General features: G+C 33.0%; 1 protein-coding gene across 2 annotated transcripts; it reads left to right on the top strand.

Moving 5' to 3' along the window:
• The first annotated feature begins 3,347 nt into the window (after window positions 1–3,347).
• Window positions 3,348–17,890, top strand: LOC133183115 (pyruvate carboxylase, mitochondrial-like). 2 transcript variants are annotated; one of them, XM_061318073.1, is made up of 21 exons: window positions 3,348–3,362; window positions 4,244–4,475; window positions 4,593–4,777; window positions 4,970–5,135; window positions 5,510–5,655; window positions 5,986–6,103; window positions 6,498–6,768; window positions 6,986–7,148; window positions 7,418–7,600; window positions 7,813–8,047; window positions 10,221–10,445; window positions 10,834–10,990; window positions 11,550–11,656; window positions 12,171–12,304; window positions 12,591–12,840; window positions 13,651–13,779; window positions 13,926–14,041; window positions 14,416–14,595; window positions 14,925–15,173; window positions 15,373–15,513; window positions 15,873–17,890. In XM_061318073.1, exons 2-21 carry the CDS (start codon window positions 4,289–4,291, stop codon window positions 16,125–16,127), a joined length of 3,597 nt encoding a protein of 1,198 aa, XP_061174057.1. In that variant the 5' UTR covers window positions 3,348–3,362; window positions 4,244–4,288; the 3' UTR covers window positions 16,128–17,890. The 2 variants fall into 2 exon arrangements, with proteins under 2 accessions (XP_061174057.1, XP_061174055.1); XM_061318071.1 differs by lacking the exon at window positions 3,348–3,362 and adding an exon at window positions 3,818–3,832.
• Window positions 17,891–19,560: the final 1,670 nt, after the last annotated feature.

Below are 19,560 nucleotides of genomic sequence, written 5' to 3'. Positions count from 1 at the left end.
ATTCAAGATATTTTTATCAAACTTCATATGCTGATACATACTGATGAGATCTATTCAACTGCATCAACATTTTTTGACCTTGACCTTTCCTTTGACCTTGACCTCACTTTTCTTAAATTAGTGTTAAGCTCAGTTTTTAAGAAACCATTCAGGACAGTATTATCAAACTTCATATGCTGATACATACTGATGAGAGCTATTCAACTGCATCAACATTTTTTGACCTAGACCTTTCCTTTGACCTTTATTTTAAATTAGTGTTTAGCTCAGTTTTAAGTAAACTATTCAAAATATTTTTATCAAACTAAATATGCTGATACATATATATGTGAGAACTGTTCAACTGCATCAAAAATGTTTGACCTTGAACTTTCCTGTGACCTTGACCTCACTTTTCATAAATTTGCATTTTGCTTAGTTTTAAAGAAACCATTTAAGATATATTTATGTAAGCTTACGCACTTATACATAATTTGGTGAGAATTTATCATCTATATCCAACTTTGTAGACTTCAATTTTAAAGAAACTATTCAAGATATTCTCATCAAATTTCAAACACTAATACAAATTTTAATGTTGCAATACTAATATACCCTCGGCGGGGCATTCATGTCCTATGGACATATATATTTCTAGTTTGATTTTGTGCATATAAAAATAAAATAGGATTACATGTATATTGTTACAAATTGTATATAGGTGAACATTGAACAGGTTTGATCACAGCTGACCATATTTGTATATAATAAATGTAACTTTAGAGATCCTTTTCAGAACAATGCTACCAGGTATTGTCAGTCTGACAATTAAATGTGCAAGTTTTTGCTGAAGTGAAAATCCAAGTAAATTAAAATCTTTGATTGACTGAAAAGCCTTGATATGTATAGAAAGTAGAATGAATAAAAATTTACATTTCAAAATCATAACACATTTAATAGGTTATTAAACAAATACATTGGGTTGTAAGCAGAAATGAAGCAGTATTTAATATTATCAACCTTGTTGTCCTTCTGTCTTTTGCATGATTTCTTTAGAAATTTAGGAATAGATTTCATTGAATTTGTCCAGGAATTAATGGGGAAAAGTACATAATTTAATTTTGACCATATAATTTTGAAGTTGTCCTGCTTAAACAATGTAAAAAGGTACAGATGCTAGTTTTTAATAGTGGTGTGTCCAGTTACAATTTATATTAGCTGCAAAAATGTTATAATAACATTATGAATATGAATAATAATAATATACTGCTTGTAGAACTGTATTCAAATCGTGAAATGTGTTAGTACCTTAATTACATGTACATACAACACAGCCGAACATTACAACTGTTATGCTCAAATACTTTAAAGCAATATGAGCTGCATTTTTGAGAATTTTATTTTGCTGTTAAAATGTGCTGTTTTGATAAATATGTATTTAATTTAAACCTTTATGATCAATTAGACTAAAGAAAGTATTAATTTTTTTCAGAAGAAAGGTTTTTGTACAATGGAATGTATAGTATTATATAAGAAATCAATATTGTACAGGACGACAATAATGTAATTTTGCTTCAATCAAAGTCTCTAAATAGTTCTTCCATCACAAATAAGAACAACAGAAGTTTATAAATGTTCTTTTTTCTGTCATTGAAATTGTTATTTACAATTTTGCCACTTCAAAGTTCCAGCTCATATTGCTTTAAATTCTTTTCTGGACACACTGGAAATTACTTATCGTAATATTAATAAAAGAAAAATATATACCAGGGTATATGTATACAATGTATATCAAAGTATTATAAAATAACTAATTTTTTGTAATTATTAATGAGTCAATCAGATGATTTACATCAACAGAATCAAATAAGAAATTTTAGTTGATTTACTGAGCTTATTTGTTAGAATTTAGTGTGTATTATAGGGGTATTCCAGTCTCGATTATAATCGAAAATCAGTCAATTGCTGGTGTAATCCAAGTGCTTGATTAAAAAAATTCATTCTGATTAATCTGTTTATTTTTTTATTTTACAAGCGTAGTAGTTTTTAAGCCGAATATTCCAGCCGCAACTTATCTATTAACTCATTTGTGTATTGTAAGGTAATGGAGCAGACGAACAAACAATTGTATCCATACCTGGGTAACAAAGCACGTTCCCAGGTATGGACGTACTTTGGGTTCTACAAAATAATGACCAGCTGTTGAACTGTCCATAGTAGAAAAAATAGTTTATATCTGTACAGTGTATGAACAAAAATTTAAGAAAACAGATACACACTCAATAAAACACTCAGATTCATTCTTTTTCAGCAAAATGAACAACAAATACATATGCAGAAAGTATAGTCATTTACCAATTCTTACCATTTAATTAACTAAATTGATAGACTTTGTAAATGTTCAATTATAATTGATAATTAGTTAGTTACAGTAACCCGCTCATTGATTCTGAAATTCTTACCGATTCCCAACACTAGTAATAGTACATGGTGTTACTAAATGTATATCCAAAGTATAAGAAAAGCCTATTACAGTGTAGTAAATAAGCTAGTAACCTTGTACATTTAATTTGCTCCAACCTTTATTAAATTATTTTGACAGAAATATGCAATTTACTGATGAAATGATATTTTGTTAGATAAAATTGTAAATCAGAATGAATACATACATGTACAAAACCATATACATATGTTTTTTGTAAAATTGAAATATATTTAAATATGCAAAATATTTAACATACAACATTGGTATGTATTCTGTTTACATGTTCAAGGGGTCCAAAGGTTTCTGTTGAACATGATCAATGCATGATTAAAACACTGATGTCTCATGTATTGAAAGCCATAGAAGTACAGAATACTTAATTCTATGATTTTATTATAATTTAAAAATAATCATTACTGCATGTAAAAAAAAAATAATGTACAGATATGCAATGCTAATAATTTATCCTTGAAAATCTAAAAAAAAAAAAAAAAAAAAAAAACCCAACAAAATATGTTTTTCTTATATCCTTACAGAGACTTAAGTACTTAATTAAATTAAAAAAAAAAAAACAAGTTATTTTTAAACATGTTTACAGCCATTGATAATGATAATGTGTGGTTAAGCACATGTGACACCAGAAGGTTATTCTTTGCAATATAAGTAACTGTAAACACAAACACACACAATAATAGGTCACACACACAATAAAAAAATGTGCTTGTTTACAATCTTGAACATGTGCGTAGTTAGAGAGAATATGACCTAGTGTGGCAGTGAACATAATATTTATCTGATCCTAACTCAATCCTGTTTGCCATTGAAAGAGTTTTGAGCAGTATGCTGATGCAGTAGTTCTATCGCTAATTTTTGATCCATTGGCAGCTAGTGCTTTTAGGTATTGGCATAAAATTTATTCTTCATGGCCATACACTTAGAGGGAGAAAATTGATTAGCATATAATCAGGTAGGATACACATGCAATTTAAAGTTTTATATAACTTCAGTTTCTGTGTTAAATGATGCCTGCATCATGTGAAGAGACATGCGTTTGTACTTTTAATAGCAAGCTTTAAAAAAGCTATAGAATTTAAAGTAGATTTCATTCCGGTTTCCAAAAAGTTGGTCACACAGTTTCCTTGACTCAGTACAAGGTATTAATTCTTAATCTGTGTTGTGTTACAGTGTATCTTCCTGTACATTTGTTGTCATTTTAAGTGGAAATGTAATATTTGGTGTACTCACAGGGTTTTGTCATAAAACTTCCTTCTGTTTGTAGCTTGTGTGTGTAGTGCACAACTTTTAATATATTGACTATTTGGGATTATTGGAAAACCTCAAACACAGGAGTCCTTTAGTTTATAAAAGGTATGTGCATCATTGTAGACACTCATTGCACATGTTTGCAGATGATTTAATCTCCCTTTGGATTGTTTAATTCCTTGGTCTTCTTATTTATTCCTTGGTAATACAAGTTTTCTTACTGCCATGCATGCACATCACTGTGCTTTGGACTGAAGAAAACTTTTTTTTAAACTTTAAATATTTTCAAGGAGAGCAGTAGACAGTGTTTTATTTTGGTGATTTTTTTTTGTTTAAACACAGACAAGTAATGTTTTATATTGCTTACCAAGGGATTTGAAGATTGTTGAGGAAAACATCATTTCAAGGCTGTGACCTTGATTTTCAATGACCCCTAAGTAATAAACAGTCTATAAGATAACAAAATGGAGAGAAAAATCAATACCCAGCCTTCACCAGTTATATCTTTCCTTACAGAGGGTATCCAGACTAGATATAAGTTAGGAGGACCACAGTGATAAAATGTTCCGGTTGCAAGCTCGACTGTCTTCCCTGTGCCAGTCTGCCAGAACACAGCTACCAGACGTTGCCAGGGGACACAATCATTATGGCTTCAAACTACCCCCGGGGATCGCTTGCAGCTCTACACAAGCTCAGTCCCAAACCAAACCTGATGAAAAAATTCGAAAACTCATGGTGGCCAACAGAGGTAAATGTTTTATTTTTTTGAGAATCTTTATAATAGAAATCGTAAAGTTAATGATAAAAAAGAGTTTAGGATTTGATTCTGTTGAGAAAAATGTGATTTATTAATGCTGCCTTTTAGGTGAAATTGCCATAAGAGTATTCAGAGCATGTACAGAAATGAATATAACTACTGTGGCAATCTACTCTGAACAAGACATGATGCACATGCATCGTCAGAAGGCAGACGAATCATACCTCATTGGGAAAGGTTTACCTCCAGTAGCTGCTTATCTGAATATTCCGGAAATCATTCATGTTGCGAAGGTAGCCATGTTCTGTTTTGATTGTTTTTGCTTTAGAATTTATTTTTAGATAGAATTTGGGGATTGAATTATGTGTAAATTAGACTTAAAGTTGTTTGAATTGTTAGTTATCTATAAAATGTGATATGAAGGGAGGTAACTCTTAAATACACAGTTTAGCAAAAGTCAGTTTCTACCCGATTTTCTTTTGAAGGAAAATGGTGTGGATGCCATACACCCTGGTTATGGGTTTCTCTCTGAGAGAGATGACTTTGCTCAGCAGGTGATAGATGCAGGGATAAAATTCATTGGTCCCTCTCCTGAGGTTGTGAGAAAAATGGGAGACAAAGTGGAAGCAAGACAAGCAGCCATTGCAGCAGGTAACATTTATATTACTGCGTGTTTGTTATTTTATATTACCGGTATTATACATTAACCTTTTCTTTTAGATTTCAGATTCGATGAAATCATAGCTGAATTCTTGAATATGAACACTGTGTACAGTCCCCCTCCCCCCCCCCCCCCTCCTTATAAGCAATCATCCTTGAAATGTTCACTCTGTAAAAAGTAGAAATGATCATAATTGCTCTACCAATATTGTATTTCTGCAATTTAGCATGGACTTTAAGGAAGAAAAAGTATGCCTTTTCAGGAAGGAAATAAATAAAGAAATGCATGTAATTAAAATAAAATCAGAAATTCCAGTCATACTACCAAGATATTCCTTAGTAATCTCGATCCTGTCTGTTTGTAGGTGTGCAGGTCGTGCCAGGTACTGATGGTCCTGTCAGCAGTATCGAGGAAGCGAGATATTTCTGTGAGCAGTATGGACTGCCAGTCATATTTAAAGCAGCATACGGAGGAGGAGGAAGAGGCATGAGGATTGTTAGGTCTATGGAGGTATGTTATGCAAAGTCTACAAGCTGTGTGAGGAGAACCGCTTATGTAGTATCTCAAGCTTTAAAACGTCTGATGTCAAGGATGAGCCGAATTGAATCGACAGTCCTTATTTCATATTGAATTCTAGTTTCAACTTTCCTATCTGGGATGCACAGATATTTCAAAGTTTTTTTTTTAAACAGTCTTGTCATTTTAGAGATATCAAGGTTTGACTTTTTTTCCTAGATTTATATTATACTCTAATAATTGAATGGGTAAAATATACTGTTTATTGAAGAAAATTTTCTTATGAGCAAGAAAATACATGCTTAATTTATTTTTCCCACCCAGGAGGTAGATGAAAATTTCAGAAGAGCTACATCAGAGGCAGAGGCAGCATTTGGAAATGGTGCCCTTTTCCTGGAGAAGTTCATAGAAAGACCTAGGCATATAGAAGTACAGATTCTGGGTAAAATTCATGTATACTGTAATACTTTCTTTTCTACCGTGGAAGGCACACTGTAGATTATCTTTATTTCAGAGACCCTATATTTTCATGCGATTGTTATTTGGTTTTTATATGGGAGAAAAAAAATTGTCACAAATTGTGGTTATTGTTGTATATAATCCTTGATAATACAAATACCGGTATATGCGAAAATGGGTTTATGGGAGAACACGGTGTCACATAATTATGCAAATTAAATAAAGTTCTCGCAAATAAAAAGTGATATACAGTATAAAGAAAATGCAAAGGATTTATAAGATAAGAGAGTTTTTTCGTATTTTATGAAGTTTTGCATAATTAAAGATAATTTCCTGTGAACTACCATCTTGAACTTTCACAAGTGTTCCTTTTATAGGTGACAGAGGTGGAAATGTGGTGCATCTTTATGAAAGGGACTGCTCAGTACAGAGGCGCCACCAAAAAGTGGTGGAGATTGCCCCTGCCCCCAAACTGCCACTTGACATTAGGGACAAAATGACTGCAGATGCCGTCAAACTAGCGCAGTGTGTGGGCTATGAAAATGCAGGGACTGTGGAATTCCTTCTGGACCCATCAGGACAATACTACTTCATAGAGGTTAATGCTCGTCTACAAGTGGAACACACTGTCACAGAGGAGGTTACTGGGTAGGTGGCACAATCATTGTTTTTAGGGGGTTCAGAATATTTCAAATGCATGTTGTATAAATTTTTAGAAGTCTTCCATATATAATATGAAATCTCTTAAATTAATATCATTTTTGTATAAATTTTAAGTTCCAAAATTTTATCAAAATTTAGGATATGCTGGACTGCTTAAACTTAGTATAAATTTATTCACAAATCCTTGTTCTGCATACTGTAGGATAGATCTGGTACAGAGTCAGATTAAGATAGCAGAGGGAAGGCTGCTACCTGAGATGGGACTCAGTCAGGAAGATATAGAATTACATGGCTGTGCCATCCAGTGTAGAATGACCACTGAGGACCCAGCCCGAGGCTTCCAGCCGGACACTGGTCGAATCGAGGTACACTGGTTAAACATTGCTAAAAACCAGGCAGTATGAATTTTATTGAAAATGCACAGATTCTGACTTTTTAATACACCTTTTAAAAGGTGATGCAAGCTTGAATTGTGAAATATTTCATAAAAAGTACAAATTTGTACTTTGCTACATTTTATTTTACAGCATCTAACCTATAACATTTTGAAAATGTGTATGAAGTTACACTGTGATCATGTGAATCTTGTGTACAAGATGAAAGCAGAATTAGATGATTTTTTTTTTCATGTCAGGTGTTCAGAAGCGGGGAAGGTATGGGAATCAGATTGGACAGTGCCCTAGGATTTGCAGGGGCCATCATCTCACCTTACTATGATTCTTTGCTGGTCAAGGTCATTGCTAAGGCCAGAGACCACCCATCTGCTGCTGCTAAGATGTTGAGGACACTCAAGGAGTTTAGAATCAGAGGGGTCAAGGTCAGCAATGGTGTCAAATGTATCTAAAAGATCTTCTGTAGCTAACATTTCAAGGTCAGACTGTTCTTTTCACTTCATGTATGATGTCAGAAACAAAATCTAATTCAAATCCAAGTAAGTTTAAACAGAACTATAGATGACAATGGAAACATTTTTTTTATTTCTAGTGATAATTACTCAATAATTTCTAACTTCAATCTTTCTTACTGCAGACCAACATTCCGTTTCTATTGAATGTCCTCCAACACGAGCAGTTCCTGTCAGGAGTGGTGGACACATACTTCATCGACGAGAACCCCCAGCTATTTAAATTCTTCCCCACCCAGAACAGGGCCCAGAAGCTGCTGTATTATCTGGCTCAGGTCATGGTCAATGGCCCTCAGACACCCCTAGCCACTGACCTTCAGCCTTCAGAGGTCGAACCAACTGTTCCACAGTTACCCTATGGTAAGACTGTTAGAGCTAAACTACATATATATGATTGCTATGTAGAGGTATAGTTAGAAACCCCCACTGAATATTCCATCATTAAACTGCATTTTTTTAAAATTTCAAGTACCGGTAGTCAGATTTAAGTCATTGTAGAATTAGCTGGTACATGAATACTTAATTTGAAATGAAATGAAATTGGTTGATTGGAGGTTTCTTACATTAGTTCCCTTAATAGTTATGACTATAAATAAATTTTTAGTTATTTTGCAATGATTAAAGTAAGAGGTTGTCTATTTTAAGATGTGAAGTACCGTAGTAAATGATATTGCAGATCTGTTGTTTTTAAAGAACTTTTCAACTTTGCAATGTCAGTTGTCTGTATTTTGGCTTTTGTTGAGTGTTTCTTGTCACAATTTATTTAAAAGAAAAGGAATTTCTTTTTAGAGATGCACTACTTGTATCTTAAACAAGAAAAATATGTGGTTCTTCCAGCTAAGAGAGTGTAATTGAAATTTTGCAGGGCAGTGATTCAATACATGTAGTTGATAAAGTTTCTCTTGTACATGTTATTACTGTATACTGGGTTATGTTATTTTCACCCTTTCTTACTCGTAAACATTTTTGCCCCATTTTAAATTTTTCCAGTCTCTGTTGCATGTAGGAGATAATGCTGTTTATTTTGAATTCACCATTTTAAATTTGCCCTCTTCGAAGGTGAAAGGGGCGAAAATTACCCAGTATACAATAGTTGATTAAATGAGAAATGAAACAAATATTTGTAATAACTGTCTTCATTTTATGCTCCCAACAGAGGACAATCATTCTAGGGGTAAGAATTTTCACTGCTGTTCACTGCAAGGCAGCAATTAATGCCATGAAATGATATTTTTTCATTTATTGCAGCCATCATTTTTCTATTATGTACTCCCTTGTACTCTATAGCATAATGTATGACACCACAGTGGGAAAAGTCATAATCTATAAATAATCTATAACTGATTAATCTGAAAATGCTGTATGCTGTTTCCATATTTAACAGGATCCCACTGTTTATTTGTTTATACCAGGCTTTAGGGGCTGTTCTTAGGCTTAGTAAGGAATTAGATACTTTCATTAATTTATTTATTGATTGAATCTTTAGATTAAGCATAGCACTGAAGTTTCTTTTCCAGTTTTCTGACCAGAATTTCTTCACTGTCCTTTGGTTTTAGCCAGCTATTTTATCTAGGTGCATGAGGATTATGCGATGCATCGATCTGGAACATCTACATTATGTACATTTCATGGACTCTTTTTTTTTGGATTAATTTAATTCATATGCATCCATTTGAAATCTGTGAGTTGACCATCTTCAAGATACTGAAATTCCCATCTACGCAGGATACTTGATTTTTCTGAGACATCTTTGTGAAAAGAATTTGTTCTGATCACAACCAAAACAAAAACAAAATTAAAAAAAAAAATAAACTAAAAACAAACAAGCAAACAAAAAAGTGATGCTTTGTAAATTTATTCAAAAGATGAAAAAAAACTGAAAGTACACATTCAGTTTCATGTATATGCATGTACACACATAATTTTACGATTTGTGCAATTCACACAATGTGACACTAGTATGCTGGTATATGAAAAAAAATTCTTGCATTCATGTATGTTTTATATACTTTATATTAAATCTGTGAACATGTACATATGCATATTTACCGTACTTCTAATATTATCTCGATTTTCACATTTCCTGTATTTATTACACCAATTTGTGAAATGTACTGTTTCTGGGGACCTATTAAAAATATTTAAAATCTGTATTTAATGAATTTCCATTCCTTTTAACAATACTTTGACAAATACTAGTGCACTGAAATATTAATACATACATATCCAATTTGGTTAGTATTGTTGAAAGTGTATATTGATTGAATGTCTTAGATTTAGCCATTATTGTCTACACATGTAGCATGTCATATGTCTTGTCAGATATGCTGCAAATCAATTAAAGTATTAATGTATAATGATAGAAATTTATGCTGATCGGTTTGCTTTTATGCGCTATCATGATTTTGTTGCTTGAAGATTTATCTTGCTGCAAGCTTGCTGACATGGAATGTTCCCATTTTGTATGTAATTCATAATATCATTGAGTGTTAGTATCTGTGTATAACTTAAGTTGTTTATTTTTATCACACAGTCCCTGCTCCACCCAAAGGCTGGAGGGACATTCTGGTTAAGGAAGGACCAGAGGCTTTTGCCAAGAAAGTCCGAGAGCACAAAGGACTGCTTTTGATGGATACAACCTTCAGGGATGCTCACCAGTCACTTCTAGCAACCAGGGTCAGGACCTTTGACCTGAAGAGAATCTCACCTTTTGTAACTCAGAGGTTTAACAATCTCTACAGCTTAGAAAACTGGGGAGGTGTGTTAAAATGTAGATTTTTTTCTCTAAAACCATTGCAAGTAGACTTTGAAATAATACCAATGGTAATTTTTTTTTTTTTTTTTTTTTTTTTTGCTTTCTGGGTAAATCTCTGTCAATCAAGAAATGCTGTGCATAAGTTCTATTATCCTTTCCCTCATATATACAAATTTGTACATATATTACTTTTATGTAAATTGAATTAAGAATGTAAAAAAGCCATGAGTATTCATACTCATCTCAAAGTCAAATTATTATTCCCACAAAGTGAAGTTTGATTGCCACACTGTCACTCAAACATGTGTGATATGTTCATGTATTTATGACCTGTGATGACAAACACAAACTTAGGATGCCCTGGTTTAAAGAATAAACCCTCCTTTTTTAGGTGCAACTTTTGATGTGGCCATGAGGTTCCTACACGAGTGCCCCTGGGAGAGACTTGAGGAACTCAGAAAGCTGATCCCAAATGTTCCATTCCAAATGTTACTAAGGGGAGCTAATGCTGTAGGTTACACTAATTACCCAGACAATGTCGTCTACAAGTAAGAAATACTATATTTAGAGATGTAATGACATGTATATTCTTCAGTTGCCATACTTGTTCTTTCTTTACCATGTAGAGCTGTGCAATAATATCAATGTTCAGGTATATTGTGCAATTTGTTGACAAAAAATATCGTATTACAATACATTTTTTCAGTACCAATATACATTTACTGGCAAAATGCTTGGACTTGGGATTTCTATAGTAAAATATTATATTTAAGATGTCAGAAACTCTTTCAATTGTGCCAAACAGTGAAGTTGCTGTTGTTTGGTTGCATTTCCTTGCGAAACTGTAGTGAAATCAAATCAAAGTTATATACACTCTGTGTATGAATGGAGTGTAAAAGAAAAGGACATATTAACTGTTATTGAAAATATTGCATTACATATTGCAATACAGCAAAAAATATCACAGTATATCATAATATGAAATTCCTAGCCCATACTCAGCCCTATTACCATGTACACATTTATTTGTAATACCAGTTTTACATGTATTTTGTTTTAATATGATGATATTTTATTGTATTTTGTCTGTGTTGTGTGACACCTTAGGTTCTGTGACATGGCAGTTAAGAGTGGGATGGATATTTTCCGAATATTTGATTCCTTGAACTACCTCCCAAATATCATTGTAGGAATGGATGCAGTCGGAAAAGCAGGTATTATGATTAGGGATGGCTCTTTCCTTGTTTTGTTAACAAAGATGAATTTTAGTACAGATGAAATGAATGTATAAGATTGTATTAATGACATGAAAATAACAAATACATGTGTAATGTTGCACTAAGCAAAAAAGGATAATGCCCCAAATATTAAACAATGGATTTAAATTTTATAGATCTTACAAATAAGAGTAAGAAGATTCTTACATACATGTATGTATTACTTTTTAAATATGCTGTTTTGTTCAGGTACCAGTATTCCAATTTCTGCAGTTCAGTCAAAATCATTAAAAACATAATTCCCCCCAAAAATTATCATCTTCATTTCAGCATTGATCAGTCATAAATGAAAATTTTAGTGCTACCTTTGAAGTTTGAAGTAGCAAAAAATTTAAGCTGCAGAAATTACCATTTATAAAGTGAACCCTATTTACTGATGCTTTTTAAGCAAAAGGTTTACACTGAAAAGAATATTCAGTTTGTTTTACTTACATGTATATGTATTATCCAGGTGGGGTGATTGAGGCGGCAATCTCATACACTGGTGATGTGTCTGATCCCAGTAAAACCAAATACAACCTGGATTATTATGTGGATCTGTCCACAGAGCTGGTGAAAGCTGGCACCCATATACTTAGTATTAAGGTAGGAATAAAACATGATTTTTTGATTTATTAAATTAAAGTTAACAACCAGATTTTAATTCAAATTTTGCCCTGATGTAACTTTTATACTTCTAATAAAATTGCATTATTTTCTGTTTGGTTTTATTTCTGTTCATGGTTAAATGGAATGGTGAAAATTACAATATAGTGAAATAAACATGTACATGTATATGATAAATTATAAATGGACAGAAAAATGCATATTCATTTGTGAAACTTAAAGAGAAGATCTAGATTTTGATAAGATTTTTTAACGATGTTCTCAGGATATGGCAGGTGTGCTTAAACCCAAGGCAGCTAAGATGTTAGTAGGTGCCCTGAGGGACAAATTCCCTGACATTCCCATCCATGTTCACACTCATGACACCGCCTGTGCTGGTGTGGCGTCCATGTTGGCCGCAGCAGAAGCGGGGGCAGATGTGGTGGATGTAGCTGTGGATTCTATGTCTGGTCTGACTTCACAGCCCAGTATGGGAGCAGTGGTGGCAGCATTGGAGGGAACAAACCTAGAAACAGGTACAAACAGACCGACAGACCTAGAAACAGGTGTAAACAAACCAACAGACCTAAAAACAGGTACAAACAGACCAACAGACCTAGAAACAGGTACAAACAGACCAACAGACTAGAAACAGGTATAAACAGACCAACAGGCTAGAAACCAACAGACCTAGAAACAGGTGTAAACAAACCAACAGACTTAAAAACAGGTAGAAGCAGACCAACAGACCTAGAAACAGGTACAAACAGACCAACAGGCTAGAAACCAACGGACCTAGAAACAGGTGTAAACAAACCAACAGACTTAAAAACAGGTACAAACAGGCCAGCAGACCTAAAAACAGGTACAAACAAACCAACAGACCCAGAAACAGGTATAAACAGACCAACAGACCTAGAAAAAGGTACAAACAGACCAACAAACTAGAAACAGGTGCAAACAAACCCACAGACAAGTACTGAACCAGTCTTATTAAAATTCTTAGCCCCTACGTTTTATTATTTTTTATGCCACCTTTGACATAACAAATAATAAAACGTAGGAGCTGATTTTAATTAGACTGAGTACTGTACCTGGCTATAAGGTCAGTTATCAAGTCTGTGATGTGACTTCTACATAACACTTCCTCATGAATGAAAATAAAAAAACCCATATAGATAGATGTACAGCTATTAAACAACTCTTACAAGAAGATATGATACAATGGACAGGTAAAACATGGTGACATTTTTCTTTGTGAACAAAGGTTTTTCTGTTGGACCCTCCCCCCAACCCCTTTTAGTCTTATTTGACTTAGTTTTAATTTTTAAATCATTCTGTTACAGGTATCCAACTGTCTGATGTGTCCGATTACTCAGCTTACTGGGAACAGACTAGAAATCTATATGCCCCTTTTGAATGCTGCAAGACACTGAAAAGTGGAAACTCAGATGTCTATATCAATGAAATTCCAGGTCTGTATATGCTTCCTATGTCGCTGATGTATACAAAGACACAATATAGGGCAATATGTATATTTATAGGAAATAGTTAATTCAAGATTACTTATAATTTTTTTTTCTCTGTTTCTAATGAGATTCCACTATCTCTTTTGGTACAGGTGGTCAGTACACAAACTTACAGTTTCAGGCCTTCAGCCTCGGTCTGGCTGACCAGTTTGAGGAAGTGAAAAAAAAGTATGCAGAAGCCAATCAGCTGCTTGGGAATATTCCAAAGGTTTGTTTACAGTAATGTGAAAAAAAGGTTAAAAAATAAATTGTGATCAGGGGCTTAATCAAATCTGTACTTCTTGAATAAACTTTATAATTACAGTTGAGCTTCAGTATTTCAGATATTGATATCTCGAATACCACAGATATGTCAAAGTGAGCTAAAAGTCCCAGAGGTTATTTTTTTATGTAATTTAATCTCTGTATCTCAAGTCTTTGGATTTGACAATATTTTTTCTTGGCCCCATCAAGATAACAAAATTTGACTGTATTGTTCATAATACAGTTATAGTGAATTTGGGAATTATAGTCATATGTGCAAATCTGAATTTTGTTTAAAAGCACCTTTGAATGATACCTTTCAATATGAATTCCTCACAGGTGACCCCGTCCTCCAAAGTGGTCGGTGATATGGCCCAGTTCATGGTACAGAACAAACTGACCAAGGAGATGGTGGAGGACCGAGCAGAAGAGTTATCTTTCCCTGCCTCTGTTATTGAGTACTTCCAGGGATATCTGGGTGTTCCACCAGGGGGCTATCCTGAACCACTCAGAACCAAGGTACAGTATACTGTAGATTCTTAAATATAAGTGATAAATTTATTATATCGTAATTTTGCAAGAACCACCACTCACTAAATAAAATTACTCACTTTTATTCTTATATTGCTGAAATCCACGTAAAAGGTCTTGATCAAAAGAGCATTTACGAATTTGTATTCTCGGGATTTCATGTCTGCAAGTTATTTCGCATATTAAAGTTCTGCCAAAAGGAATTATATCTAACTTAAAAGTTATCAATAACCTTTTTATATCTTTCAATTTTGATGCCATAGTATACACAAATATATAAAAATATGCCACTAGATCTATATATTTTTACAATCCAGATCCTAAAGGGACAGCCTAGCCTTGAAGGTCGTCCTGGGGAAGCTCTTCCTCCTGTAGATTTTGATAAACTGAGGGACGACCTGAGGGAGAAGCATGGCCGTGATGTGAAGGAGCATGATGTCATCAGTGCTGCCCTCTATCCCAAGGTCACCGATGAGTTCCTGGAGTTTCGTGATAAATATGGCCCTGTGGATACCCTCGGAACAAGGATATTCTTTGTGGGACCTAAAGTTGCCCAAGAAATGGAGGTTTGTTAAAGTGTTTGGTTACATTAGTTTCAACTTCCATAAAGTGAAGCTTTATACTTCATTTGATGTTTTATTGCTGGCAATAAGTAAATATATGATTTAGTTTTGTTCAGTGTTTTTATTTAGTTTGTTTATTTTCAATTCATCAGGCAGAAACATGCAGATAAAAGAGAAAATTCAGTTTTCTGGCTATTCACAGGTACAAATAGAGAGGGGAAAGACACTGTCCATTAAAACATTAGCATGTGGAGACCTGAATAAGAATGGAGAGAGGGAGATGTTCTTTGAATTGAATGGACAGCTGAGATCAGTGAAGGTCAAAGATGAAGAGGCAGCCAAGGTGAAATTTGTGCAATGCTGTAATATTATTTTTTTTAAATTTTAGTATTTTGCAAATTTTCAAATTTTGGTGTATCTTCTTGAAGACCCTAAAAAATATTTGTATATTATTACATGAAGATTTGATGATATCAAAATTAAAGTACTATGTTGAATATTTGACGAAATGGATAATTAGCTAAGACATGTAAATAAACATTCCTGTTTCCACCATCAAATATCACATCACTCTTAAAAGCAATATTAAGTATTTAAACTGTCAATCTGTCAGTGTAACCACATTTAAGAAATCTCGGTTGTGAAATCCAAATCTTGCTTTTAGAAACAGAAAAGTATACAGTATACATTGTATCTTTCCAGGAGCTGCATTTCCACCCTAAGGCTCTGAAAGGTGTGAGGGGGTCAGTGGGGGCCCCAATGCCAGGAGAAGTTGTGGATATTAAGGTCAAAGAGGGTGACAAGGTCGAGAAAGGTCAACCCGTCCTGGTGCTGAGCGCCATGAAAATGGAAATGGTTGTCACGGCACCGGCTTCGGGAACCGTGAAGTCTATCGCTGTGGAGAAGAAGATGAAGTTAGAGGGTGATGATTTACTTATGGACATTGAGTGTGATTAAGTAAGAAAGAAAAAATCTACCAAGATGGCAGGCCACCTTAAGAGAATATTTTAGAGTAGCTTTAGATAAATGCCATTCAGAATGTTAACATTCATTGTTGTTGATGTTTCAAAATGAGATTAAATTACTCTTGTTAAGAAACATTGTGCGAAAATGATTTATACATTTGCATTACTGGTGTAAAAATGGTGATATGTATTAGATTTTAAAAATATCAAAACATATCTTATAGAAATAATCTCTGCTGTGACGTCTTAACTAAATGTTTTATCTATTTATGTGGAGAAAAGTGCTACATGATCTAGTATGTTAAATCATTTTGGTATCTGATAGTTATACATATATAATAAAGTGCTGCATGATGCTAGGTGCAATCATTTTCTTATCTGGTTGTTTTACATATATAGTAAGCTAGCCTTCTTTTGTTTGACTTATTAGAATTTTTTTTTCATATTTTATAGAGAAACAGGGTCAAGATCTTGCATAGGCATTCTTACATTTTGAATAGAGAAAGGGCATGAATACATGTACATACATGTATGTGCTGCATCTTAAAATTTTTGGATAAATTATGTTAATTGATCATTTCTAATATGTATAATCTTATATGCAGGTTAGATATGGTGTTGATGTATGAATGATAGTTGATAAAAGCCTGGCCAATTTTTGAGTGGATATTTTTTTTTTTATTTTGAAAGTAGACAATTATTATTTGTGTCTTTACAGACATTTTGTGAAAAATGATTGAACATTAAGTATGTTTTATTTCTTAACCTTTGCATTGTATGAAGTTCTACTTTTCTTATCAATTATTTTATTTTTTTTTACTTCTTTGAGCATAATAATGTAATCAATGTTTTAGTGCTTATTTGATAATTTCACTCATGTATAAACATGAAGATGAAAATTTAGGACTTTGCATAATTTACTGTATACATGTATGTGTATAAATGTATAACTTCATCTGTTCTTCATTTTTCTTCAAACACTTCTCTGAGGGTAAGAATTAAATGAAAACTTGTTGTTCTTTTTTTTTTCTTTTTAATTTTAGGTACATGTATTACATGTACCAGCCAGGTCTTTCAAGATTATCAAAGTATCTGTTAAAACAGTACACAAAATGTTGCTGACATTCCAAGTAAATTTTATCATTATAAATTTCAAAAGAACAATGTATATCTGATTACAAAAAAAAAAAAAAAAAACAGCTGGTCTTATTTTGATGGAATAGTTTTTTTAAAAAATCAAACATGCTTAGATCAGAGTAAATTAATTTTTGAGAGGACAATGTGGAAGTTGAAAAAAAAATTTAAGTGGACATTTGTTTTTGTTTTTTGTTTTTTGTTTTTTTTTTTGTAAAGTGTATTTATATAGAGTGTTAAGGATAGGGCATATGAAAATGAAATGTGTTCGGCACTTAGAAATTAAGCTGTAATCATAATCAAAGATCTCTGGTCAGATAGTAAATGTTTATTTGACTTCAGAAAGTTTATAACATATATAAATGCTTTGTATGTATATTGAATTTGTATGCAAGATTTTATTTGAGTAAATAATTAATTTATAGGTGTTTAATTAACATGGGCATTATAAAGAAAAAATAATTTCTAGTGATTTTTTGTAAGGTTCTGTTTAGGAGCATTCATTTTTTTTTTAATACATAACATTCGTAGAATTGCAGTGGTTAATTATAAAAAGTAAAGAAATCTCATTTCTCTGCATGTAAATGTTGAAGTAGAACTTCAATAAAATCTGCTTTATTATGTTGTGTTCATTCATTTTCATGCAAAACTGCCTTATAATTCTGTTTAAACACTAGGCCTGTACATGAATATTCATAGATTTCAATGATTGACTTTTTGGGGCATCTTTTTTATATACTTTAAGGGGTTTGTTCTTCAGGATATTGAGAAGATTTTTTTTTTCAAATATGTCAAGTGATGTAGAATGTTCAATGGTTGTTTTAAATCATAATGCTTATTTTTATGAGTTAATCTATTGAGATATGTAATTCAAGGAGATGAGTTATTGAAAGTTAATTTAAAAGAGCGAAGTAAAACGCGATAAAAAGTACTGTCAATACATGTACTGTTATGTTAAGGGATTGAATGTCCGACATTTCACGAGTAGAGACGTTGACTGTCTATATAAATTTAAAAAAAGGGGGGGGGGGGGGGGGAGTGGATCATTGAAAACTTCAACGTTCATAGTAGTATCTTGAGAAGTAGTTTTATGTTTGGCAAGTCCTTTTTTCAGGGAACAAACGTGACTCCTTCAAATGATCTACGGAAAACGATTTAGTTTGTACACTATTATCGACTTTTACACCCACAGTAATATTCCCATTTTCCGAATATTCACAAATTGCACTGTTCTTAATGTCGAACTCGGCCATAATTATACGGCTTTCTATTTCATTTAGTAGTACACTGCAGTGAAAATATTTTTGAGATGTAGGGTTTGGACATGTTTTTTTCGGCGTTCCACTTCCTTGACCAGGTGTTGCTTGATTTGAACTTCCATAGGGTCTATAGGGCACTTGTTGGCATTCATTGTCTTGCAGTAACTTTTGGGACACAACCAAATTCAATTTTCTTGTCACATCGGATTTTCGTGCGCTCCTGCGATCTGTGCCCTCTACTTTGGCAATGATCAGTGTGTGTTTCCTCCTGTTTTCTTCCCATTCAATATACTTTTCTACTGAACCTATAAGCTTGCCATATTTAATTTCTTTTGTATCTGTAAAAGCTACTATATGCCTGTTTTCAAAATTAGTATTAATTTCTCGCTTCTCTCTATGGTGTAAAGATGAGAAACCTAAATGAAAGAAGATGTAAATAGAATTTAGGAAGAACCTGGTAATGCAAATTATCACAACTCACAAACTAAAGTGTGTAGCTGCAATAATGTAGCCCTCTCCGATTTTTTTTAAATCTGATATTTTCAGGAGATCCTCCGAATCCCCCCCCCCTTTCAAAAAAAAAAAAAATCGGAGAGGGCAACATTATTGCAGCTATAGAGTGTGCAGTTCAATATAAAATACAATGCAGTTTTTAAATTCAAATTTGGAAAGAAAGTTACGGTATACAGGTTGGACGTTGAATTCATTTATAAAAAGTGGACAGTTGAGGAAAAAAATCAACTCTGCAACATTTATAAGTAAGAATTTGTTTAAGTTGCGATTTTGCGTGTCAATGTTTTCAACAAGAAGATTCATATTATATTTCATATAGTAAAAATGTTTCAAAAAGGTTTTTTTCCCATTTAATAAAAAATACTACTCACCTTTGTGCATAAATAAAGATTGAAAGAAGTAGGTAAATATTAAAGCTTCGACTTGAAGACGCAGCATTTTATATTTTTATTGAAAGACAACACTAAGTGTTGTTTTTTAATCTGTTCTTTGATTTCAACACTTCCAGTATATATGTAT

The sequence above is a fragment of the Saccostrea echinata genome, unplaced genomic scaffold (genome assembly GCF_033153115.1).
Source record: "Saccostrea echinata isolate AGI-Se365-2 ecotype Australia unplaced genomic scaffold, CSIRO_AGI_Sech_v1 ptg000009l, whole genome shotgun sequence".
Lineage (NCBI taxonomy): Eukaryota > Metazoa > Mollusca > Bivalvia > Ostreida > Ostreidae > Saccostrea > Saccostrea echinata.
The sequence above is the reverse complement of the archived record's forward strand: the minus strand, read 5'-3'. Positions and strand labels throughout refer to the sequence as shown.

What these genes read in the sequence shown, in the direction of transcription:
- LOC133183115 (XM_061318073.1), top strand. Translation starts at nt 4,289, where the DNA reads ATGTTCCGGTTGCAAGCTCGACTGTCTTCCCTGTGCCAGTCTGCCAGA. An exon ending in TATAGAAGTACAGATTCTGG is followed by an intron (nt 6,104 to 6,497) that starts GTAAAATTCATG and finishes TTCCTTTTATAG; the next exon opens with GTGACAGAGGTGGAAATGTG. An exon ending in GGGAACAAACCTAGAAACAG is followed by an intron (nt 12,841 to 13,650) that starts GTACAAACAGAC and finishes ATTCTGTTACAG; the next exon opens with GTATCCAACTGTCTGATGTG.